Source organism: Cynocephalus volans, chromosome 13, assembly GCF_027409185.1.
Source record: "Cynocephalus volans isolate mCynVol1 chromosome 13, mCynVol1.pri, whole genome shotgun sequence".
Lineage (NCBI taxonomy): Eukaryota > Metazoa > Chordata > Mammalia > Dermoptera > Cynocephalidae > Cynocephalus > Cynocephalus volans.
Window position 1 is genome coordinate 101,264,456 of NC_084472.1, and position 27,965 is coordinate 101,292,420.

Genomic DNA, 27,965 nt, shown 5'->3' on the forward strand with positions numbered 1-27,965 from the left:
AACTGGCCTGACACACCTAGGCCATGTTGTTTTCCTGTTGGACCTGTACAATTTCATAGAACACTGACAACAGACCAGGTCACTCAAGACCATGATTAAGTAACACAAAACAAGATCACTTCATAATTTTGTCTAAGCACAGACAAAAACAGGGTCACTGTGTAATCCACAACATGCCAAACATCCATCTCACCTGGCTACTATGAACTTTTTTACCCAAAGAATTGTTCCCATTTCGTAATACGGTTCGATCTGGAGAAACTTCTCCTTCCTTAGACTCTCTCCCCAAATCTCCCAACCAAAGCCTAAATGCTATAATAGAATCTCTCTAACATCCTCTTACTGAGATGCCTCACTATTCCCCATGGTGTGTGTTCTTCCTTACTGCAGTAAGTAATGAGCCCAATTTGTTCAGCTACAAGTGTGTTTCTATTGATTTTTGGCTGGAAGGCACTGACACTTTCCTTAAAGATATTTTTTAAATGCACATTATTTTCCCAACATTTAGGAGTTCAATGCTTCATTAACTTTTTATGTATATGTATATTTAATTCAGTGCTTGTTAACTCTTGAATGTCAGTCATTTTGATAGTTGTTAAGTATATGAAGATAAAAAAGGCACTGTCCCTTCCCTCTAGGAAATTTCAAACTGGGCAGTTGATATATTTTTATGTAATAATAAAAGTGAGTCTGATTTATTTCTAAATCCCTTTCCTTTATAAACTTGTACTCATTTTTACCATATTTTAACAAAAGACATAGAGAATGCTTGAAATTTTGTTAATTTGTGTAGGGTATGGAATTCTAGTTACCTTTGCCTAATACCTTGACTAGACCTAAGCTTTTGGAATTTATTCAAAAAAACTCAAATGCCACAGAGTTTTCCTATCATCATCATGATCCAGATCATCATCATCATCATCATCATTATTTTGGCTGGCCAGTACGCGGATCTGAACCATTAACCTTGGTGTTACAAGGCTGTGCTCTAACCAAATGAGCTAACCACCCAGCCCTTCCTAACATTATTAAAAAACAAAGTGAAACCCATTTCTGAGAATTCATTTTTTTGTGTGTATGTGTGACAGAGAAAGAGAGGCACAAGAGAGACATTTACTTTACAGTTCAGTCATATGATTTACACTGAACCACCTGATGGCCAGCTATGATGATATACTATGTGCTTTTCCTAAAAGAACTTCTGGAATTGTTGTTCCATCATCTGCCATATTATATACCTATCTCCACAAGTCGTTTTCTGTAAGATGTGAAAGATACTCAGTTCTGACTGTGTCATAAAAACTATAGCTCTAACACAGAGCAGAGAATGAATCTGAAGTGTTTCCTTGTTTTGCTTTTCAGCAAATAACCTTACCAAGCCTTATATTCTAAGGCACATCACTAGACTCCTGGGATTTAAAATTTTTATTTTCAAATAGTTACAGGTAATTCTTTACAAGCTTGAGATAGAAGTGTTTGACTTAAATCTTTTAAGGTTATCAAGATGGGAAAACATTAGGCTGTCAAGAATCCGAACACAGCCTGCTGAAATTTGATACCAACTGCAAACCTCTTAAATAGTCTTTGTTGCCATTCCTAGATAATTATTTGCAGAAGCCTTTATATAAATGGCTGATTCTGTAAGTTAAGCCACGTTTATATCTCTTTTGCTAGCATAGAATGAGATATTATGCAAAGAGAGAATAGTTTTTAGTATTTGAACAGTGCTAGTTTCCCTTAATTATAGCATTTTCTGAAATGTATGACTATTATTATATAATCAGAAATTAGATATGTGAATTTATTTGAGACAATTTTCTTTTGTCATACTAGAATTTCCACAAACACAATTTAAATTTTGTTTGTGTCTAAATTCTATGTGGATTGGGAGTAAATAATTTGAGATCTTATAAGATGAACCGGGATGATGTCATCCTTCATAAACATGATCAGCCATGAACTATCTAGCTATTTAATTTGTCAGACTGTTTTTCAAATGAGTAAAATAAATCTTTTAATGTTTTTCTTGTAATAAGATTTCAGTTTAATACGATTCAATTTAGAATATTGAACACCATTTTTTTCTTTCATTTTTTTAGCCCTAATTTCTCCTCATGTCTTTTCTGGAGATATTTTAATTCTCTACTTAAAATGAATAATAGTACCTTTAGTAATAATGTGTCACCTCTTTGTGGCATATAAACCTTGATTTCTATTGCAAATAAAATATTATTAAATAAATGTATATATTTTAGTATCTTATAAAAGTTCATGTAAACTCAAATCAAAACATAGAAAATTATTTTATCTCTGTTGGAGGACTGATATAACAACCTGAATAAAAGTATATAAGTACTATATTTCTTTATACCCTGTTGTCATGAGGTAGCTGATTATATGAGTTTCCTCCCATAATAGGAAGGAAAAATTAATATTTTATCTAACATTTATGTAAATTTTTTGAGTCAGAGCCGTGTTGTAACACCAAGGTGAATGAAGGCTTTGAATCCCCATACTGGCCCGCTGCCAAAACAAATAAATAAATTTTTTAAGTCAGTGAAAGGAAACTCTTTTCTTTGTATGGAGATGCCTCAAAAAATTAAAAATAGAATTCTGATATGATCCAACAGCTTCACTTTTGGGTATATACTTGAAAGAATTGAAAGCAGGGACTCGAAGAGATATTTGTGTATTCATGTTCATAGCAGCATTAATGGCAGTAGCCAAAAGGCTGAAGCAACACATGTGTCTGAGAGATGAATGGATAAACAAAATGTGGTATGAAATACAATGGAATATTAGTCAGCCTTAAAAAGGAAGGAATTCTGACACACATTATAGCATGGATGAACCTTGAGCACATTATGCTAAGTGAAATAAGGCAGTCACAAAAGGACAAATAATGTATAGTTCTACTTATGTGAGTTACTTAAAGTTGTCAAACTCATAGAGACAGAAAAAGAGACTGGTGGTTGCCAGGGAGAGGGGGGAATAGGGAGTTAATGTTTGATAGGTACAGAGTTTCCATTTTGCAAGATCAAAAGAGTTCTGTGGATGGATGATGGTGATGGTAGCACAACAGTGAGAGTATACTTAATGCCACTGTACACTTAAAATGATTAAGATGATAAATTTCATGTTATATGTATTTTAACACAATTAAAATTTAAGAAAAAATTTGGTGGTGCAGTATATGCCTGTATTAAAACAACACACTTTACCCCACAAAAATAAATATAAATAAAATCGAAAAAAAAATTGGAGTCAGGTTCTGGTAATGAGCTGAGGGGATGCCGTAATATATGAAATGAACATTTTTTTTTCATCCCTCTGGTTAAATTCTTTTATTCTGTTGGGTGAAGTAGTAATTCGCTCTTTCCAAGATAGCATTTGAATAGTTTAGTAATAGATTATAGTTATATCCATAGTAATAGAAATAGTTATGTCCATTTGATATTTGCATGTGCTGTTTGCTTGAACCCACATTGTTGGTACTTGATTGGTCAAATATCTGAAAGAAAAGTTTTAAATTCTCCCGTTATAACTCTTTCTTACCAAGTTCTTGTATTTCTCGGAGTTTTTACTGAATGTACTTGGCTTCTGTGTTATTTGGAACCTGTATTATCTTCCAGTGGGTGGCATAATTTCCAAAAACTGGGGGGGGGGGGGCATGTCTTTTTAGAGATCACCATTCAACCCACAACAGTACTTAAAAAGAAGCAGTTTTCTTCATGCATTGTTCCTTTTAACAAGTAATATGAAATTTTATATATATATATATATAAAAGCCTGAGTTTGAATCGTGGCCCTGCCAGTTACTAGTTTATATTGACAAGCTGCTTAAACTCTCTGTGCATCAGTTTCTGCATCTATAAAAAGGGGATAATAATAGTGCCTTCCATGTAGGACCGCTATAAGGATTAAAATAAGTTAATATTTGTAAAGCACTTAAAACAATGCTTTACCCTTAGTAAATACTATGTGAGAGTCTGCCAAATAATAATAATAGCCCTCATTATCTTATTTAATGTTTTTGGCTTTGATTTTATCTGATTAATATTGCCATGCTTTCTTTTTGTTTGCATTTGCGTAGTGTTTTTTCTCTCATACCCTCCACGTTTCAGACGCATTTTTGTAATCAGACATGGCAGCTGCATTTGTTTAAACCCATTTTTATAAAAGTCCTTTTTGGTTTTGACAGGGAAATTTAATCTGTTCATATTCCCCCTATTAGAACATTAGCTTTGCGAGGCAAGGGTTTTGTGTATTTTGTTTACTGCTATGTTCCCTGCACCTAGAATGATGCTTACTATGTTGTAGGTGCTTAGAATATATTTGAACTGTTTAATAAATAGTGATAAATTATGTACTTGATCTTATTCCTGTCATCTTATTTTAACTTTATTCTTTACTATTCTTGTTGTACTTTTTTTTAAAAGTTGCTTTGATGGCTTAAACAAGTTTCTAGACTTTCCTCTTCCTGAAAGTTTTTTTGAAAGTTCAGGTCTGTTTTACTCATAGTTATCTTCTTTTCTTTAACAGCCACATTTAAATCCACAGTTTTACATTGATTTTGCAAAATGTAGTAACCAAGTACTCAAGACATTTACTTGCTTATTCAATAACTCCCATATCCCTAACCTCAACCCCACCTTCCATGTTGCGCTTTCTCTTAATTTAGGATTTTAGTTCTAGATTAGTAGTCTCATCAATTTAGAAATTCCTGCTTATAACATAATTTTCTGCATCATTATTATTATCCACTTAGGCTTATTTATATATTGCAGAATTTATTAGTTACTTACTTTTTTTGTTTTTGATCTTCTCTTGCCTTGAGACTTTATTTTTATTTAATTTTTTTGGCTGTAGTATTTCTTAAGGTTTTGTTTTTGGTTTTTGGTTTTGGTTTTGGTTTTTTTCACATAGAATATATATGTGTTATTTTTTTCCCTGAGATTTTTTTACATGTCTTCCTTTGGCCTCTGTATGAATGATGTCTTACCTGCAATACATACTTTTTAAATTGGAGTCATTTTCCTCTTCTTTCAGAGAGAGGTCTAGAGATGTTATTCCTTGTTTTCTAATTTCTATTATTGCAAATAGAAATCTGTTTCTAATCATTTCTTTCTCCTTTATAGTTTGTTTTTTCTCTTTCTAAATTTTTGATAGTATCTCATTTCCATACAAAAGTGTCTGATTTTTATGAAGTAACATTGTATGGTTAGTGACTTCTCTAACCTCATAAAATGTTCCCTTTTAAATAGAATCAAAATGGTAAATGAAATGTATTGAGGTTTATTATCACAAACTCATGGGATCTTGGGGTTAAATGGGACCTTAAAGATTGTTTATTCCAAATAATCATCCTGTGCTTGGACATTGTAATCATTCCATTAACAAATAATTCTCAAGCTCATGCTTAAATAAGTTTCTTACTTTCATAGTCAATTTATTCTATCATTCCAGGTTTTGATACTTTGTAAGGTCTTCTTTTACTTTGAACTGAAATCCTGCATCTTGTAACTTTTTCATTAATCCTGATTTTATCTTTTGGAATCCTATGAGTAAACCTAATCCTTTTGTACTCTGGCAGTTATTCAAGTATTTGAGTAATTTTATTTACATTTATTTACTTATTTTACATTCTAAGATATTGTTGTCGAGCAGTTGGGGTTGGGGGAGAGAGGAAAAGGGAAAGGGATAGGGTGGGAAGACGAGGAAGTGGGGAGAGGGGCATGGTTGAGGCTTGTGGGACCCCCCCCTTATTCCAGTAGAGGAGCCCAAGGAGCTTCCAGCGGTGGCCTGGCTCGGTCATGGCTGGGCTAGATATGGATGTCAGGGGGATGTGGCTGAGGCCCTTTGCCCCCCCACCCCCCATTGTCTTAGCTTGGAAGCCCAGGGTGCTTCCAGCAGTGGCCTGGTGGTTACTGCTGGGCTGGATGCAGATGTCTGGGGGTGTCACTGAGGCCCTAAGCCCCCCACCTCCCCAGCTCAGGAGCCTAGGGCGCTTCCAGTGACAGACCGGTGGTTGTGGCTGGGCTGGATGCAGACGTTGAGGAGGGCGTGGCTGGGGCCCTTGACCCCCACACTGCCCTGGCTCGGGAATCCAGGGTTCTTCTAGCAACCGCCTGGTGGTTGTCACTGGGCTGGATGTGAATGTTGGGAGAGGGTGTGTGGCTGAGGCCCTTGGCCCCCTTTAATTTAATTTGAGTAATTTTAAAATACTTTTCCAGCTCTCCCCACAAAACAGAAAAATGAATATGTTTTTAGTGTTTATGCTATACAGGACAAAAACTGAGTTTTTGTCTTGTATTCTAGGTACTATACATATCCTTGTTGCTTAGGTTATTTCTGTTCATTATTACACATGTTATCCATATTTTTACCTTAATAAAGGTCAACAGATTTGGAGTTTTACAGAGATGCTTGTGTGGTGCAACATGGGCATAGGTTTCTTTTACCTCCCAGTTTTTTACTCTGGAATAGGAAAATAAAAGTATTTTTAACTTAGGAAAGAGGGACTGGTGTGTGTGAAATTGTATATATCCTCCAGTAGGTAATGGCAGGAAGATAGCAGAGCAAAGATGTTTAAACTACAGCATGAATCTGACTCAGAAAACTTAATTTCCTCAACTACCAAGCGGCAAGACAGTAATTAATATCTTAGGAAAATTTTAAATAGGGACACTTTTGGAACTCAAGTTAAACAAGTTACTTACTACCTGTTCCCATCTTCAGGAAAATGTTCCAATGTTATACAAGTTATAACTTCAAAAAACAATAATCAGCAAACCAGCATGCATATAAAGTCACACACACACACACACAGGCACATACACCTCTACCCTCATTCTAGACAGTAATTTCCTTTGTTCATGTTTCGCATAATGATTCTGATCACTTGCTGCCTCTTGATGGGCACAGAAGAGAGTGCTATTTGGTAGAATGATACTGTTGTTGCTGAGAACAAGCTAAAGGAGAGTTGTATTTCTTTTCCCTTTTGCTTAGTTTATCTGTTGCATTTATTTCATACTGAGCTGTTAGATGACCCAGAGTAACTGGAGAGTGAAATTGAATAAGATCATTTGGGTTTAGTCTAGGCCAAATTCTTTTGACACTATTGAGCAAATGTGTGGAAAAATAAAATATTCTAAACGGAAGAATACACAAAAATATTAGAAAATACTAAGCTTTATAAGGGGATAGAGAGTGACCCAGGTGCTGTAATTTAGCTCAAGTAATCTCTGCAAAGAGCCAATTGCTCCTTTCCCTGTGTTCCATAACACCCTAGACATTGTATAAAAAATCATTTGTGGGTCTGTCTTCTTGACTAAATTGAGCTCCTTGAAGTCAGGGACCATATCTTACATTCATTCTTGTATCTCCAGGAACACTCAGTGCATTTTATTAAATAAAGAGGAATACTTGTCTGTCACTTTCCCATCCTTGAAGTCACTTATGTTACCTAAGGGAAAATTCCATTGCAACAACAGGGGAGTCTATTGTATCTAGGCTTAGAACTAAGAAACTATCACAAGATTGCATAGGAAATTTCTGGGAAAAAACTATAGGATAGAATTAAGATATAGATTTAGAAAATAGTATCATAGATAAAACAGGATAAACACAGAATTTCATGTGGTGATTTGAAATTGCTGAACAAAAAATGTTATGCTTTTAATTCATTGAAAAAAAAATTATTATAACCATATACATGTAAATGTACTTTCCAGTACAAAGTCTGGCTTGCTATAACTTGTGAACTTGTTAAAACCTATCTCTTACCCCCGATAGTAAGGCAAATATTTTTCAGGACAGAGATATTTGTGTTACCTTGGGAGGAGCCGAGGGTGGCTCCCTCCTCCCGGAAGCAGGCAAAAGCACATCCAGGATCCTCGGCAGGAGCTGAAGACAGCATCCCCCAGCCTGGAAGCAGGCAAGGAGAATGCCAAAAATACCACTTCTCTGTGGGTAGCTCACCACAGCCACAGCTGCCACAAAAGCAGCTCGATGCCACAGCAGTAGCCACAGCCACCATGCAGGTGGTTCACCAGATACTTGACTGCATTGACACTAGGAGAGTCACCAGTGGTGACCAGAAAAAGGAGATGTCTCTCTCCTCAAAGCCAATTCCAGAGTAATAGAAGAAGCTACTGCTCTACCAGATGGCCAGACGTCAGCATAGAGATACTAGAAATACAAAAACCCCAAAATATATGACACCACTAAAAGAATACAGTAATTCTCAAATACCAGACTCTATAGAGCAGGAAACTCTTGAAATAACTGAAAAGGAATTCCAAGCAACAGTCTTAAGGAGACTCAGTGAGATAAGAGAAGACTCAGTTAGACAACATAATGAAATGAAATGGAAAAAAAAAAAAAAAATCCAGGTTTAAAAGGAGGAAATTTATAAAGAGATTAATACCTTAAAAAAGAATGTAGCGGAACTCATGTAACTGAAAGATTCAGTCAATGAAATAAACACAACTGAGAGCTTAAGCAGCAGACTAGAATAAGCAGAAGAATCTCTGATCTTGAAGATAGTCTTTTTGAAATAATCCAGGTGGACAAAAAAAAAAGGAAAAAAGAATTTTTAAAAAATGAAGAAAATCTAAGAGAGCTAGTGGATAACCGTAAGTGCATAAATGTTAGAATCATGGGTGTTCCAGAAGGGTACACCATTTGTGAATTTTCTAAATTTCCTTCTGTTATTATGTTCAGGGAATATATTTTCTATAATCTTAGTCTTTTTAAACATATCAAGACTTGTTTTATGGCCAAAAAATTTTTTTTTAATATATTAAAAAAAGAATTACCTTGTTTAGAAGAAAAAATTTTAATAGCAATCAATAAACTAGTCAAAATGAGGCCATTTATGTTATTCAGAGAACTTATTTTCATCTTCTGTTTTTCCAGAGAATACTGGACAAATTTTAAGTGGTGAATAAGATATAAAGTTGGGATTTTTTATGTTTTTAGAATTCATATAAAGATTATTTTATACACTTCACCAATAGAATAGAAAATAAGGTATACTGAAGAAATGAGTAATCAATAATTGTCTTTTATTTGGAGTAGTGCAGAATTTCAAATAAGAAAAATAAATGCAGGCAGGCCTCCATCCCATTTATTTATTTATTTATTTATTTTGGAGTAAAATATGATACAGAAGCCAAAGTTGAATGTTCACATATTTACCTAGTATGCAGACTTTTATTTTAATATAAGGATAGAAAATATAGCAAAGTGATTGTTGTGTGCATATTGGTATGCATATTTTTTGTTAAATATCATCAGTCAAAGACTACCAGGAATAAACCTGTAGTCAACAAAATTAGTATTTATTTTTCTTGTTGCCTGAAGGGGAGGACATGTGGCAGAAGAGCTTTGAAAATAATTTAGGGGAGTTAAGAAGGGCTTTTTATGCTTCTTGTACCAGATGTTCCCAAAAAGGGATCAGGGAAACTGAGATCAGCTCTGGATTGGACACTGTCAAGAGACAGGGCAATTCAGTTCAGAAGCGTTTGTTCAGGAGGAAGGAAAAATGAAGTCAGGCTGGTGATATCATTATTAAGAAAGCAAGTCACTCAGAAGAAAGGATTGTGGGTCGCTTTTCTAGTTGTGGTATGACCTCGCATAGATACATTGTTTTATGTGGCCTTGTTCATGTCCGGTTGGAAACAGTCATTATCAGCAGGGCAGATTTGCACTTCCTTAATATTTAACATAGTGCTAATCCTAGATTAATTTTATTTTTAATTTTTTCCCAAACTTCATGCTTTGAAATACTGATCAATGTGCATATTAATTTTCAGTCAAGTTTCATAAGGATTTTTACATTGCAGGGTTAGTGCATTTCTGTGGTAGATAAAAATATGGCAAAATTGATATGCATTTTATGAAATCATTATATGTATTTAAAAGTAAAAATAAAGTTTAAAATTAAAAATATGTATGTATGAAATATGGAAACAAATCTGTTTTCGTTATGGCTTATCATTACTGACACATGAATATACTTTCAGGTGTTCAAAATCAGTAGGTCACCAACTAGAATACTAAGAACCATTAGATATCTGTATGGCAAGAATTTATTACCAATACATACTTCTTTCTTTTGGAATAAGGTTTTCTCTCTAATGAGGAAGTAGACATTTACTCTTGGTAAGGTTCTGTCAATCTCAATAAAGTTCTATCTTGTTTTGATGTGGAGGAGAAGGGAAAGTTGGTCTGCATGGTTTTTCTAATTATCTTCCTCTGTATAACTTTTACCTTTTCTTGGAAATTATTTTAAACCTTCTATTTTTTTATTATTTTATTAATGTGGTATTTCAGTTTCTGTAGTTTTCTTCTATTGTGATTATAACTTTCTAATGACTCAGCAAAATTTTCAGGACAGTAAGAGAAATGCCTCTTCCCTTTTTCGTTTAAATAAAAGCCACTTTATTATAGAGAAAGGAAGTGGTGTATGGATAAATCTATTTTCTCAGATTCTTTAAATATTACTTATTTTAATCAAAAAATTTTCACTGGCATTGATGAAGAGGAGATCGTGTCTCCCCGGTGATTCACAGGGAGAAATAAGAAACAACTGTTAGTAAATCAAATGCTTTAAAATTTGAATCACATTGTCGTCATCATCATCATCATCATTATTATCATTATATTATCTTGGGTTGAGGGTTTTCTGAGTCAAGCACTATAGAGTGTTTTATTTGTATTATCCTTGACCTTCACAGCCACTCCATAAGATAAATATTATTTTTCTCTTTTTAAAAAGGAGAAACATGAAGCTCAGTGGAAGGTTAAAAGATTTGGTCAAACTCAGGTGGATAGATAATAGCAGATCCAGGATGCATTCAAAATGTCTGACCCTAAAAGAGATGCCCTTTGTTAAGAACTCACCAGTAATTCCCAAGCTACGCCCAGGTCATGCCCCCTCCAAGGGACATGAGGAAGAGGGTTTCATGCAGTTTCCATGGACATGTACACATACCACCCCCATCTTTATGAAGAAAGTCATAAAGTTAGGAGGAAAAAAAAAGATTGAAGACTGTGATAAGAGTGAGGTAGAAAGAAGTTAAAGGCAAGGGAACAAATTAAACATTCATGAATCAAATTACTGTTATTTATGCTGACAACATTTGTTGGTTAAGGGAGCTAACCACATAAAGGCAAAAGTAGTTTGACTTCAGAATTCAGGGTCTGGTGTCTCCAGGAACTCAAGATGTATTGTGCATCTGACTGTCATGTTGTTCATGTCATGCTCACCATCAATTGCCAGAGGTTCATCATGCTGTATCCTAAGCTCAGGTTCCTCAAGACCAGATTTTGTTTTTCTATTATCTAGATAGCCAGTTGTTCTTTTTTTTTTCTTTTCATATTTCCATTTCTTTTTTTTTTAGTTAGCAGGAAGGAAGAAATGATGAATTTACCAATTTCTTTAGTCCCTTGCCTAGGACTTCATAGTCACTAGGAATGGTCTGTACTCATATTTCTTTTGGTACAGTTGTTCATCTCTACAAGATGCATTAAAAAGTGATTACTTAATACCTGTGAATTCTCATCATTATTGCAGGCATCTTTAAAAGCCCTAGATTAACTACAAAGAAAAGCCTCATGTTTGCATTATTCTAGTCAGACCTCTTAGTCTCTAGCCTTCTCAGAGGCTGTCTACCTCAAGAACTTTTTTATTGGATTTTTTTCCTCTCTCTCACCTTATTTCTACCTCTTCTGATACTACTCTCCTTTTTCTCTCATCCTTCTCCCATCTTCTTCCTCTCTTACCTTTTTCTTCTCTCTCCTACTCATAACTTCACCCACACCAAATAAATGTCTTGAAGTCATGCTTTGAATCTCTAAAGTTCCTTATACCTGGGAGAGCTCTTATTATCTCAGAGCAAATTTGCTTCTACTACAGTAACAGATTTTACTGTTTACTGATTACAACTGTTTTACTATTGTAGTCTTCCAGCTCATGATAGTTTTAGATGTGCAGTGGCCACTAGTCACACCTGGTTATTGAACATGAGAAATGTGCCTAATGCCATGTGTTGAAATGGTAATATTTTGGATATAAAGGTTAAATAAAATGTTATTAAAATTAATTTCTCCTGTTTCTTTACTTTTTTTTTTTAACGTGACTACTAGAAAGTTTAAAATTACATATGTGGCTTCCATTATATTTCTAATGGACAGCATTTTTTAGACACTGTAAATTAAAAGGAAATATGTAAAGAGATGGATTTACACATAGGAAAGGAGAAAAGTAAATTATACATTAAATAATAAAATGCATAGCATTCTGGAGCTATTTTTGATAGATAGATCTCAGTAGACTGAGATGCAGTCTGGTTAAAGTTCATATAATTGGCCCTAAATTGTCAAGAAAAGTTAAATTACATTTGGAATGATCCATTTTTTAATGCCTAGAATTATATAATATATTTGAGAAAGAAATTCCATGAAGGACAGAGAAATTAAAATGGTAAAGTAGTAGTTAACTGAAAGCTTGGCTGTGTGGAATGATTTAGTCCTTGAGTGGTTCAAGAGAGTTAATTTTTATGGTAGCAGTTTTTCAGTAAGGCTAAGTGATCATTTTTTATTTGAGTGTAGCTGATAAATTCATGAGAGGAAAATAATAGAAATACCAAAATAGGAAAAGAATAGATGTACCAAAATACTCAAAAGTACTTTTTCTTCACAGATTTTAATACTTGCATTATTTTTATGTGAAGTATTGTATTTATATTAAAATAATTATTTCAAAAAGAATTCATTTTTGTTTAAACCAGAATGCAAATTTGATCTCTTCATTTAAGAAACTATCTTGTATGTACTACCTATAATCTCAGAGGTCTGAAGTTATATGAACGAAGCGTATTGTGATTTATAGGAACCATACAGTTATCTGTGAAAACAAAATTACTTTCCTGCAGTCCTTGCTCTTATCAGGATACTTGGCTCCTTGATCCGTCAGCCTACTGAGGGCCTAGAGTTTTGTGAACCATTTATTAGGGGATTGTCAGATCTCTGCTTTTTATAACAAGTAAAGTTCTAAGAATTTGCAGGCTAATGCAGAAGTATATGTGACAACTTTTTGAAGGATCTAAGAACTATTTGTCTTTGTTGTGATTATTATGTATGATTGCATTTTATTCTTTGTGTATTTTGTCCTTGATTTACAGAATGTCTCAAGAGATGTAATGACAATTTTGTAATTACAATTTTGGTTTTCATAAGAAGCATCAATTGTGATTGATATTTTCAGCTATACATGCTTTATTTATTTGTTTTTTCTTATGTTTTCCCCAGAATATCACCAGATCTCCTATTCAGGGTTAGGGGTAACTGGCTTTAGTGAAGTCTGATTGATGGTATAATCTTTCTCATTTAAGCCCTTATTGTTTTAATTCCATTCATTGATTAGTTCTTTTTTGAATTACCTCATTTATTTATTCATTTAACAAATATACATTCACTGGCTATAATATGCCAAGCAAAATAGAGCAGTAGTACCATAAATCTTGACTCAGTAGGAAAAAAGGTAATGGAATAAGAGCTAGCACTCCAAGAATGGTACCAAACCCACAGAGTATCTTATTTAGCAGGCTGCAGTGCAAAGCTGTTGCAGATAGAAATATATCACCCATGTCAACATCATCTGTCAGGTATATTGAGGAAAAATGCTTGAGAACTATTTTTAGGAGATAACAGAGTTAAGCATTATGTTCTTAAAGCTTTTAGGGATTTACCATTGTTGGGTGGGGGGCAGCTATGTGTGTCTGTATATGGCTGTGTAAATAAAAGATTTAGATCAGAGAAATGATAGTTCCTAACCTTTTTTGGATCATGGATGACTAAGAAGCAACAAAAGTATCTTTAGACCCATTCCCTAGGGAGAAGATACTTTGCATATTTGAACATATACTTAATTTTTGCTTACAGTTATAGAATGTTTACAGACTCATTGAATTTTATGAAATTACCAGAGGTTAAGAACTTCTGACTTAACACTCACTGGTTTTAAATATAGTCTTAGAACAGTCTTGCCAAGATAAACTAGTTTGATATCCTTATTTTATACATGATTGAGTTAAGACTCAGAACAGGCAAATAACTGGCCTAAAATTATAAAACTATGTAGTGGCAAAACCAGGACTGGAATCTATTCCCTTTGACAGTATTTTTGATGGGAATGATATGGAGTGATTTTATGAAGGAAGTCATTTATAAGCTTGGACATACATTTTGGGGCAGGATTTTAATAAGTGGGGATGGACTGGAAGTTAGATAATTATCAACATGAGCAAAGGAGTTCAGGGAAATTCAAGGTGTGTATTTGAGGAAATGTGAGAGATGTAGAGTTTATAATATGTGTTGGGAAGGTGAGGTGGAATGGGGAACATTAAATAATAAATTTTTAAAAATATTCCATCCATATTTTTAAAGGATTTTGAATGTCAGGCTGTGGAATTGGACATTATTTTGTAGGCATAGGAACGGGGAGTCATATATTTTATTCTATTCTGATTATTATTTCGAGCAGGGAGCAAGCTAATTAGAATAAAAATGAATGTGGTAACTCTGAATTAAGAGCTAGAGACATTAGGGTTTAGTTATGGGACTGTTGTAGGGGGATGATGAGAGGAAAATGTTCATAAATAAATGGTGACAGTAAGAATTCAAAGAATTCCAAGTAGAGAGAAGGCATTAATTGTATCACAGTGTAACAGTGCTTGTAATTTGATATGTTAGCTTAATGTGTGACTGGCGATATCATGTTACATAGCTATAAATTAATGGTAAAATTGAAAATATTACACTAATATTTAGCTTAATACTTTGTTCAACACTGCTCACTAACTTTATTTAGTTAAAATTGAACTGCCAGTTTTAACATCTTTTTACTTTGATCTACTTTCTATATGTTGTTTAGTTGAGAAAGATGTATTGAGGGTGTTTATTATGATTTCAGAAAAATATGGAGGAAAGATTTATAGGTTGATGAAATGAAGGGAGCATTTTTTTTTTTTTTGAAAAATTATTTTGTGAACAGTTTTGCTTTAGGAAATTGTTTAAAGTCTAAGTCAGGAGAACATTTTTATTTGAAGTAGCAAACAGGAGAAATGGAAGGAGGATGTGTTCAATTTCGGATAATCTTAAAATTATCTTATTGGGATGCATTTACCCATATAGAGAGCACAAAGCAACATATCAGTTGTACATTTTAATTTTCTTATCGGGAATATATTTAACCTCATCCATTAGTATCAATTTTATTGTGTAGTTCCTTTTTACTTTAAATACCTAGCAAAAAGGACAGCAACATTTTTATCTGAAACGTGTATAAGGCAATCTTATATTAATAATAAATTTTAGTCATCCCTCTTGTCTTTGTGTGTGCCGATATAAATTTATTTGCCTATTTACCACTTCTGAGAGTATAGAAATTAGATTTATGTAATTTTCAATGCTTGGTATTTTTGGTGGATGATAATTCAGAACTTCCTTATTCCTCTTATTTTTTAGAAAGCTGCTTATATTAACCTATGATATATATCACTTCATGCACTCACTCACTATCCCCTCCCCCAGGGAGAGCATTAATCCATTCATGAGGGATCTGCCCCCATGACTCAAACAGCTCTCAACACTGCCGTACTAGGGATCACATTTCCACACGAGTTCTGGGAGGGCACCACATCCAAACTCCATCAGAATATTTGTAGTATCTTTGTTCATAATCACCAAAAGCTAGAAACAACTCATATGTCTATCAACTGGTGAATGGATAAGCAAGTCGAGGTATATCCATATAATGGAATATTACTTAACAATAGAAAGGAACAAACTGCTGATATGTCCAGCAATGTGGATGAACCTCAAAAACATTTATAAATGTACTAAGTAAAAGAAGGTAGGCTCAAAATTTTATATATTCTATGATTCTATTTATGTAACATTCTACAAAATAAAACTATAGGGACAGAAATCAGATCAGTGGTCGCCATGGAATGGGTTTGGGGTAGGAGATTAATTTCAGAAGGGCCCTTGGAAACTTTTTGGGGTGATAGAAATGTTCTCTATCTTGAGGTAGTGGTCACACAATACACTTCTACACTGTATAATTTTGTCAAAATTCACAGAACCATACATCTAGAAAGGGTGAATTTAACTATATATAAATTATACCTCAATAAATAAAAGACAGTACATCTACCATATATAACAAAACATACTTAGTGGAGTCTGGGACTGTACTCTGTAGCATTAAGATTTTTGTAATGAAATATATAATAGCTATGTACACTGAGTGGGTCAAGTTTTGCAGCCAAATGACTTTTTAGAGCTTTTAGGATTTTGGATTTGCAAATAAGGGAGTGTGGATTGACGGTGATGAAAAAAGGACCACTGATGTAGAACAAAATATAAAACTATTGCTGAACTGTTTTGGGTCAAATAGGGAATTCACTTTTCCAAACCTTTTTTTTTTGGCAGCTGGCCTGTAGGGTATCTGAACCCAAGCCACTTTTTTGAAGCAAACATTGTGATAGTAAAAAATTTAATGTCCTGCTTTTCCCAGCTGCCATCCTCCATTAGCACAGGTAGTGCATGGCTTAAGTAACAGTGGGGGTTCTGAGCTCCCAGACTCGGTACATGGCACTGTAATCTGCCCTTCTTGTAATGAGTTCCCTTCTTCCTTCCTTCTTCCCTCCCTTCTTGTCTTCCTTTTAATGTATCGAAAGATTTTTTACTCTGCAGTGTGGTCTAAAAAGGTTGTTTTATTTTAAAGTACAGGCACACTTTGCAGAATGTCTCATTGCTTAACAACTTCCTAGAGAAACACCTCTCTTGGCTTTTAATATCCAACTTTAAAGAATGTATATTTCTAGTATAAAAACTTTTTTTGGCTGGTGTGTATTTATATTTATGTCCCAAATTTTGATACATTTTTAACAACAAAAATATTTTAGAGAAAAGTCTTGAGTTTCATTTCAAATATAATTGACAGCATGTCAGAAACAGGTATGAATGATTTGAAACCCTACTAAGTATCAGTAAATACTTTATTTATCTTAGATGTTGCTGGGACTAAGAGAGGTTATATTACTGCATATGAAGTAACTGGATGTTAACAACGATATTTATTGATTGCATTATAAGTTTTTGCAGAACCTTTATTATTTGTGAGCATTATTTTGTATTTTCGAAGTGTTTTAGGACATTGGTTAAGGTTTTTGTGTTGACATGTGTAATATTGTGAAAATACATATTTGGTCTTCATCCCTGTCTCCTGACATACGACTCCTGAAATCCTTAGAATCTCCAAAATGATGTGGTGAGTCTTTTTGTGTGCTAATGATGGCTGGCAGCCCCTGGGTAGCTTCAGGATGGATGCTGATCACAGGAAAGACCAAGACGGGACTAAACTTCCCCCAGCCTCCAGGGAGAGGACAGGGGATGAAAGTTAAGTTGGTCACCAGTGGCCAATGATTTAATCAGTCATGCCTATGTAATGAAACCTCCATAAAAACCCAAGAGCACAGGGTTTGGAGAGCTTCTGGATGGCTGGACATGTGGAGGTTCCTGGAGGGTGGTGCACCTGGAGAGGGCATGGGAGCTCCATGCCCCTTCCCCCATCCTCACCCTATGCATGTCTTCATAAGTATATGTTTCCCTGAGTTCTGTGGACTGCTTAAGCAAATTAATCGAACCCAAGGAGGGAACCCCAATTTATAGCCAGTAGGTCAGAAGTTCCAGAGGCCTGGACTTGGAAGTGACATCTAAAGTGGGGGGCAGTCTTGCAGACTGAGCCCTCAACCTGTGGGATCTGACATTATCTTCAGGTAGATTGTGTCTGAAATGAATTAGAGGACACCTAGCTGGTGTTTGCTGTAAAATTGCTTTCTTGCTTGCTGGTGGGGAGAAGTCCTCACACATTTGGTCACAGAAATCATAAGATGGTTTTCTGTGTCGTTGATTGTTGTGTTGAGCAAGAGTATAGGAAACACACTAAACTGTTTTTCCCACTCCTCACAACATATAATACATTACATTTTTTATGATTTAAGTATTTTGATACAGGATAAATATAGTTGTATTTGGGAGCCTTTTTTACTTTTGAAAATTTGTTCTCAGCTGTCCTGTAGTGGGTGGGGCATCTGCATTTTCCTAAAGAATTGGAGAACTCTTCTCAAATAATAATCCTCTCGGTTTATATCTAGTTACATACTTAAGTCAACTTTTTGTCTTTTTTTAAAAAAAAGATCTTACAATGAAATAGAAATGTGTATAATTAAAGATCAGAATTTTTAAAAAATTATTTTCTTCTGAAAGAGCTGGTTTTCATTTTAAAGCATTACCAAAAGTTTAGAATTGTTAATAGAGTTGACAGTGCAGGTTGGGTAAAATCTCTTTACTGTTTACTCAACAATTCCTAGGTACCACTTTTTATAGCAGGTTAGTAGGGAATTGTGTTTTTCCTTAAAGCCTGTTTAGAGCAACATTCACACCATCTTAGAAAAACTTCTAACCAATGTTGAGACTAATATTCAGGATAAGAATTTCAGAGCTGAACATTTAGAAATCATTTAACCCCCTCATTTTACAGATAATGATAAAATGAAAGTTCCCTGCAGGGGATTTAGCCAGGATCATATAAATAGATCAATAGTTGAGCTAGAACTTAGTCCAGATCTTTTATCATTCATTCAGTCCAGTATTTTTCCATGTACTTCATGGTGATGAAGTAGTTGTTTGGTATTCAGGAGGGGAAAGAAAAAAAGCTTGTCATAGAGTTTTGGCAATAACAATTTAAAGAATAAGAAGAATATAGAAAGTAGCTTATTAGGGTAAAATTAAATAGTCATTAAAAATACATTAAAAAGTTGCATGGTCCACTGAAAGTTTCAACTGTTTTAATGTTCTTTCTGTACCCTCCAGTATGGTAGGCACTAGCTACCTGTGCCTATTGAATGCCTGAAATATGACTAATGCTACTGAGGAACAGAATTTTTAATTTTGTTATTTTAATTTATTTAAATATAAGTAACCATGTGGGAGGTGGGTGGCTACTGTATTGGACAGCGTAGCTTAGAGATTACATTGGTTATAAGCACACTTGATGTCTAATGTTAGGTAGTTAACAAGGTCAAAATTGTAGGATACAATAGAAAGAAAGGATCTCTACCAGGAAAATACTCTATTCAAGTCTAGAATTGGAAGGTCCCAAATTACTGTGTGTTTAAAATGGAAGTGCGGTGTTTAGTTTGACCATGATTCTAGACTTAACTGTTGGAATAGACTTTGAAGCCAGTATCAGAATGATTGGAAAGATTTGAAAGGATTCAAAAGTAGGAGAAGGCATTGAGAGCTCTGATAACGTCATAATTTTTCTCATTTACCTGAAAATATTAATGAAAGGTCCTAGAGAGAAAAAAATAATTTAAGTATTCCTGGGGCCCATGTTTATATATTGTAGAATGTCAGCCTGTCTGAAAATTGCTTTTGGTGGAAGACCTAACTATAACTTCTTGAGATTAGACTATTTCTTGGTGTTTTAGCTAAATTCTTTACATAAACACATAATAGGATTTTCAAATCTATTAGTGAAACCACGATGGAATATGTCAGTTAAATTAATATTTTATTCCCTACGTAAGCTCAGGTTAGCTACAGCAATCAGTTTGTTTCTTATTTTGCTGATATCTTGATGAGAAAAATATATCAGAATTATCAATTCATGGTACTACTTAGCACTCAGGAACATGAGTCCCTACATTTACCTGATAATTGAGATTCTTGACTGAAGTTTTTACATAGTTCTTCCTTTGAAGAACTAATAAGATACCTAATAAGTTCAGGAATTGAAGTATGCATGCTAGGGGAAATGCAAAGTACATTGATCATTTGAATAGATCTGGAATGAATTTTCTTTCTGTTCCCTGAGCCCATAGAGCCATGTTTACAAGCTCATTTGAAAGTTCAGATTCTTTGAAAAGTAGTTTCAGTGGAAAATTTTGGCTTGTTATATTAATTATGTTTAACCTGTTTAAAGCTAGTAATTGTCATTGTTTTTAAAATTGTTTTATTGCTATTATTATTTTGTTTCTCTTCTCTTTTGCTTATATCACTTCTTCTGAAGTTCAGATCTGGCTAGTTTGTGCTCACATATTAGACTAGTTCAGGGCCTGACACACAGTGGATAATGCTCTCAGCGATACCTTAGACATTCCATTTAACTGCTTTAGCACCAGTTTTATTAACTATAAATGAATATGTTGCAGGCAGTCCCTTAGGAGAGCAATTCTGAAATTGGGGGTGAGGTGATGCAGAGAAGGGTTACTTTCAAATGACATCCTCCTCATTTTATTGATAGGTATATATTATGCATGGTTTGAAAGTAGAGAAAAGAGATAGCAGAGTTCTTTTTTAGTCCCTTATTGCTTTGTAATCTTTCCATCTCCACAAAACCAAATGACTCATTTTTACAAAACTAAGTCTACTTTTATCTTGTCAGTTGCTGAAAAAAGGGGCAAAAGCCCCATAAAATGTTGAAATTGAGATAAGTCAACAATCATGACTTCTATTTATTGATGTAAGTTTTTTAAATTTTTATTCAAAAAGTAATTTTGCCTTTAAGTGAAAGAGAAGTTGTTTCTGACTACCTCAGAGAAAGAGAAAGAGGAGTTTTATTTTTAACTTTTATTCTGATAATAAAGCTCTTTAACATACTAACTTTGTGTGTGTGCGTGTGCACATGTGTGCATGTGTATCTTTACATATATCATTATTAGTTATTTGACTAATAAAAACGGTTCAGATTTTGGAGAGTAAACTTTGTGGTTTGCTAATTTTTTTATTCCACTTACTTTATTCTAATAAAAAAAATATTTTAACCTGTCTGTTTTCTCCATCTCTGGCTGCTATTATCTTGACTATAATTGATTAGTTTCCTTTCTGGCTGATTTATTGCTACTTTTTATTTGGATACTATAAAAGAATATGAATGCTCCATTAGAGTACCACAGTCTCAGCCAGATTATTTTCAGATTCTCAGCTAAAGTGAAACAACTGGTGGTTTGGCTAAGTAGCTCAGATTTGTTGTCAGAGTGTGTGAGTGGCTCGAAATTCATTATGTTAGTTGTTCCTGGGAGGTAACATTTGAAAAATAGCTTCAACTGTTTATGGATTGTGGTCCTTGGGCACCAGATAGTGGATGCTGGAATGTATTGCAGAAAAGCTGATTAAACTACTAGAATCTCTAAAAGTAAGTGTAGAAAGTCATTTATAATATCCGTGTCTGACTCTGTTGGATGCACTTTATATCTCCCTTTGAAAGCTTTGGTTTATTATCAGCTTATCCAGGAAGGAATAACGTTTTTGCAAAAATGTGCCTTTTGGTGAAAGCATCAATAAGCTATGCTTGATGAGAAGTTTATATAGGTAGACTGAATTGAACTTTGAGGATCTCAAATACTTTGCAGTTTTATCACCTAGCTTATTGGAATCATGTTTCACTCTGACTTAAATTTCAGTAGTAGCTACTTTCGGTTCACAATTTTAATGGTCTTTACCATATGTAAGGGAATTTATACTTATTCTAAAATATAAGTTGAATTTATATTTTATATTTCAGAATTTAGTTTTTGTTTTTTCTTCTCTCTCTCTCTCTCTCTCTTCATTTTTGACCATTTTCTTTCCCAACAAAAGTTTACTAGAGTGTGGAAATTTTTTATGTAATCACAAAACTCAGAGATCTTTAAACATACTTTGCACTTTCCTTGTTAAAATATTTCAGTATTTTCTCATTGCTTTCAAAATAAAACTCAAACTTCTCAGCTTGGAAAGTCATTTGTGTTCTTTTATTTCTTCTCTGCCTTATCCTTACCCATTCTCCTGCGAGTGTCCTTTGTTTCGGGTTTATAGAGCTATCATTTCCCTTATCATTTCTTTTACTGTGGCTGCTTCCTTCTCTCCCACCTGTCTCCTCCTAGACTCACCTGTTCTTCTTTCAAAACTCTGCTCAAGTTTCCCCTCCTCCAAGAGGGCTTCTTTGAACCACAGCTATGCTGCCTTTTATTAATCCCATTTAGACTTGCCAGTAAGTAAGCTCATTATAGCATTTTATAAGATTTTTTTCCTACTTTACTGTAATCATTTGTTTACTTGTCTGTCTCCTTTAATAGAGTTGATATTCCTTGATGTCAGAATCTGGCATATAGGCCTTTCTAACAAACGTTTGGTGACTGACTGACTTAATAACTTTAATAAATATATTCCATAATTTGATTTACTTTGATCTTGGTTCTTCAGACATTTGAGGGTATGTATGGGTTATGCCGTTTTTCTCACAAGGAGCTTTTAAAATTGGCCCTCTAATTACCCTATTGCTACCTAAAATGTTTAATGAAGGTAAGCCATTGGCTTTGGGAAGACAAGAGCTTTATTGGCTAGACGATGTAATAATATGACTTTTACCCTGTCAATTAGTTAAAGAATCTTGAAGACAGATTATGGGAAATACCAACTCTGTGATCATGAAATTATGCATTCTAGCTTATTAATGTGTATTGTTGAACCTATGACTTTATTGGTGAACAGAATTTTCTTAGGAGAGAATAAATATTTAACAACTTTTTCTTTATTTGAAATATCTCGTTACAGTTTTTAGATTTTAACCTGATCTTAATTCAAAAGACAAGACAAAGTTAAAGCTAAAGAATGGGTTATAGAATTTAAATATGCTTGGTAGTCCTGAGGTGTCTTTATAATATTTATGTCAATATTCTGCTTTTGTAGCAAAATACTCATAGAAGCAAAATGTAAATAAGTCTGTATTTACAAATAAGATTTTTAAAAATAAATTTATTTTATAATAGAATTATAAGTTTCATTTAATCCAAAATTTTATTTCTTCTTATGTGTATACTTAATATTTGCTTTCATAATTAATTGCTAAGACACTTTGTATAATTATTTCTTTAGTGATATGCTAAATTGAATCAGTATATTACACTGAATCATAGTCTTGGCTGATCTTTTTATTTATTGAATGAACAAACGCTGTATTATTAAAATTCCTTTTCCTTTCATTGAGCTTCCAAGAGAAACTTGTTTGTTAGATCTCGAATATCCTAAGAAATTTATTATGGAAGGTTTTAAATTATATTTCTACTTCAGTCTTTGACAACATTAAAAAATCCATTGTGAAAAAATAGAATAGGGAAAATTTACCCATTTTGCTATATAGTTGGATAACTGCTCATTCTCAGAGACCCCCAACCTCCTTTAAAAATATATTTTTAAGATTTATTGTTTGTTAAAATTTGGTATTGAATTTGTGTAAAGTATAAACATTACAGCATATTAGAATATTATTGCCATTTAAGAATGCATTCACTGTTTTGGTTTTGGGAGCGCTGCCTCAAGAGGTTCATAGCATTTGGTACGTAGTTCACGTATTTCTAGTCTACAGACCTTCCCTATCAAGGCAAAGGCTTCGTGGTTCTGATATTTGCATTTTCTACTGCTATAAAGCTCTACAATGGTAATTAATGTTTTTAAAAAAACTTTCCATGTTATTACAAATAAAACTGAGCTTTTTGATGACTAGTAATTTGTACCTTTAAAGAGCCACATTATTTTGCTTTTGTTTCAGAATGTATTATGTGCTTCACAAGTATACTGTGACAGTCTGAATAGAAAAGGGGGGAGGGGACATTGTCTTCAGCTGGCATGCTTATCAGAGGGAATGTGTTTCTGGACACAAGATTTAGCATTCATTGGTTGTCTGAAGAAAGCTATTTCATCTGAGGATTGGACAAGAAGCTGCGTCAATTTGCTGCCCGTCTCCAAGGCACTGGCGATGCTGCCTTCACAGGCTGGCTAACGTCACGGCTCCATCACCCAGCGGGGTGTGGACTCTCTTTTTCTGTTCTTCTCTGTTTAATTCTCTATTTGCTGCCTACTGCATTTCTTAATCTGTGTTCTGCCAAATGCTAACAGCATGATATTTTGCAATCATCTAGGTGAATACAAGAAAGACGAACTCCTAGAAGCTGCTAGGTAAGTGATTTCATTCATTTAAGTGAGTATAATGCATTTAAGGGAGAAAGGGGGAGGCCAGGTGGAGGGCTATAAAAATTATAACATGTTATTGTCTTGTTTGGATTTTATGCAATAATGCAGATAAGACCTTATACTAAATCTTTGTATACTTTATTTTACATGGTTAATGCATATAATGATACAGTCTTTCAATATGGTGAGGATTATAAGGTTAATTTTATTTGGAACATTTCTTAAGGTGCCTGCAAACCTTAGTTACTCAGCTTTTCAAATGATGTTCTTGGAGAATTTAAATGCCTATATTTTAATTTTCTTCTAAAGATTTTTCTAGCAAAGCTTGAATAAGAGGCATAAAGTAAATGTTAAGATCCTATATCCTTTTTTGTTGTTTTTCTTGGTCATTTATAATTTAATCGATTAGCTCTTTACAGCATTTTGTGTGTATTTTTTAACTCCAGTGTGTTAGATTATTTATCACACTAAAGTTTGTTTGTAATTAAGAAGATGACTTTATGCAGATAAATAAAACAAAAATGTAGAAAGCTGCATTATCCAAATATACCACTCTTTAATGATTAACAAGACTTAATTAGAAATATATTAATTGAATTGAATATTACTAAAAAGATTTATTATGATCCATATTAAAGAAACAAAAGCAAACATATATTATTTTCCAGTCTCTTGTGAAAAAATATCTATAAATATTCATAAGAAGCTCTATAATTTTATTGGAATTGACTTACTACCTTTTTATAGGAGTGGTAATGAAGAAAAACTAATGGCTTTACTGACTCCTCTAAATGTGAATTGCCATGCAAGTGATGGGCGAAAGGTAAGTTATTTAAAATACAATCCCTTTCAATAATTTCTTTTTGCTTTTGCAACAAAATTTTTTCAAGTTGGCACATATATATGTGTGTGTGTGTATATGTATATATATATATCTCACATGTATATCCATACATATTTTTACTGGCATCTTTTCCCTGTAAAATGAAATGCTACTATATATCTGTTATTGGCAGTTGTGATATATTCATAGAGCTGGTGAAGCATGGTTCTTAAGTAAGGCTTTTCTCTTAAATGTCAGGCACTGAAAGTTGTTTGTTACATGGAACTGCAGCTTTGTCAGTGATTAAAATTATAACATTGTATATTATTTTCTGTGTATGATAATGGAAATTAGAAATATTTGTCCTATTTACCCATCTTTATTAGGACATTTGCATTTCTGATTTCTTATTTTGCAAAAGAAGATTTGTTTGCCAAGTACCAACGCTTTCTCCATTAAAGCTGAGAAAACGCTGTTAATGAGTTTTTTTAGTTCTGTGTAACAGCCCTACTAATTTATTATTATTTTTATTGGCTAAGTTTTAATTGTGGTATATTGAAAGGAAATACATTAAAACAGAAATATTCTGCTTTAATATACAGTTGTCATAAATTTAATATATAAAATGTATAATTAGCAGCTTCATTATCTGCTTTGTGTTCTTGCTGAATACAGATTGAAATGTAATCCTTTATAGCCTTTGGTAATTGACTGCAAAGTTTTGCAGTGATTTACCTAATGGACATTGAAAAATAAAGCACCGTCTACTGTAAAGTTTTTTTTTAAATGACACTTAATTTTTATGTTAAAGGATGGCTTTTATATTTTAAAAATCTAAAATATTTTCAAAGATACACCACAAATATTGAGGAAAATTATACTGTGCCTAATATTTAAAGAATGAATTCCTTTGAAATTATTTATAATGAAATGGCAGATATCAGGATGGATGGTACCTCTTAGCAATAAAAAAACTGTTTTTGCTTTTTAAAAAATCCCTTTGCTGCATATGATAATTTTATAGACCGAAATTACTCAGTTTTCCTTGAGTGCCTCCCATTTTTTCACCATTCTAATGAAATCTAATAATGCAAGGAATTGAATCTCTCAAAATATATGTTATTTGTTATTGTAGATGGCTCATATATTATGTCACATAGCCCAATGAATGTTCAGTTTCTCTGGATAATTTGGGTAGAGACTTTCATGGTAGGTTAAATTATGTATATCAAGCTATAAACTAGCAAAGATTTATTCAGTACTATTACTTACTTTTGGGGAATGTTTTTAAATGGCAACTGTTCATTTTTTCCTCAGTTATGAAGTTGCTTTGGGGATTTTAACATACTTATGTTTGCTTTGAGTTCCAGATTTTATTTGGATCCTCTCAGTAGGTAAAGTGACTTCTATCACTGTGTAGAAAAGAGGCTTCTTATCTGTCCTCAGAGTAGCTATGTTTTCAGACAGAGCTCGTTTTGAGCCCAGCCTCCTTCACTGTTCCATAGCCATTTTAATACTAAAGAATTGATGTGATATTACTATAGTAGGCATCAGTTTTCATCCCAGCCTCATTCTTTCATTCTTACCCTTATACCTTGACAGCCCCATTTCTAGTGCAGTAAATCTTAGTAGTTAAGGAGCATAATCACTTATACTCAACAAATTATCTCTTCTTTCCTTCTTCATCCCCACTCCAATGTATAGAACTCCTTTATTTTTCCTCCTCCCAAAAGGAGGTATTTATTTCCTTTCAGCTGGAACCAATATATTCCTCATCCAAATTCCTGTGGCTCCTTTTCTGTTTTACTCTATGACATTTACCCCATAGTTCCTTAAATTGTAGTTATTCATACATATCTTTTTCTTCTACTCCTCTGTTAGCTCTCTTTGTATTTTACACAGGACCAAGCCTGGCACTTTGCACGTAGCAAAAGCGTAGGATACAACTCTGTTGTTCCCTGATAAACGTAATTTTATCCTCTGAATGAGAAAATCATCTGCACTCTTTGCCATTTAGAAAATTAAATCAAAAGAATATAAACAGGAGATTTTATATTTTCTGTTATTATTATTATTATTACTATTATTGTTCTATTAATTTATTTTTGGATAATTATTACATGAAGGATAACTTTATATTTTAATATGTAGAACATTTTTAAGAACATACATCAAGTATTATTATGCCGAAGAATTTCTAACATATAAATAGTGCAATAATTTTCCAAAATGTGCTCTTACTTTTAGATTACCAGTTTTTTTCAAATTAAATTAAATAGAAAAAGAAAATTAGACTTAAGCATGTATTAGATTTTAGTGCTATGCATATAACATAGGAAATCGTTCACAATTGTCCATCTATATGCAAAATGCGAGTAATATTTTGTGATACAAATTGAATAATGTTTTATTTAGGAATTATCCTCATTTATGGCACAGGGTAATTCTTATAAATGTACCAGTTGCAGTAAAGCAACAAAACAGTAAATGTTCTGGGTGTTAGTGGAGATTGAGAAAACATCCCTTGATTATGACAAAATATCCCTTTTGTTTTCTTGCTGTTAGTATTAAGAAAATGTGTAAGCAAATCTAGCACCTATACTGTGTGTCTCTGTCTTACATACTTTTTTCCCGAGAACATTTGCAGGTGTTTATCTAGAACTGGAAGTCAGATTGTCTCTTAAGAAGAGGATAAGGTACTTTTTCATATACAGTGAGTTAGTCAGGTATATGAAGTTTTATTTCTTGAGTTCCATTTTAGAACACAGTGCAGAATCAAATCCTTTTTTAGAGGTTTCCTAAATGACTATATTAGTGTTTAACTGGGCTCTTTCCTGTCTTAGTTTTTACTGTGATTCTTGGTTTGTAAATTTTAAAAGCCTATGGAAATGTTAATTTTGTAATGTTTTTGGAAAAGAAATGTTTTTTATATGGTACTTAATAGGTAGAGAATTTGCCTAGAGATATGTGGAAGATTGAGGCTTTAGTATTTCTTTTTAATGTTTATGTGGAAATATACAATAATAGTGTAAATTTTAAATAGTCTCTTAATTCT

General features: G+C 33.4%; 1 protein-coding gene across 1 annotated transcript in view; it reads left to right on the top strand.

Annotated features, from left to right (window-relative positions):
- The window catches only part of TNKS (tankyrase), a 222,684-nt gene that overhangs the window by 96,720 nt on the left and 97,999 nt on the right, over positions 1–27,965 (top strand). The window contains exons 4-5 of the mRNA XM_063076600.1: positions 24,036–24,072; positions 24,835–24,910. Coding sequence (XP_062932670.1) covers positions 24,036–24,072; positions 24,835–24,910 — 113 coding nt within the window. The remainder of the gene's footprint in view (positions 1–24,035; positions 24,073–24,834; positions 24,911–27,965) is intronic.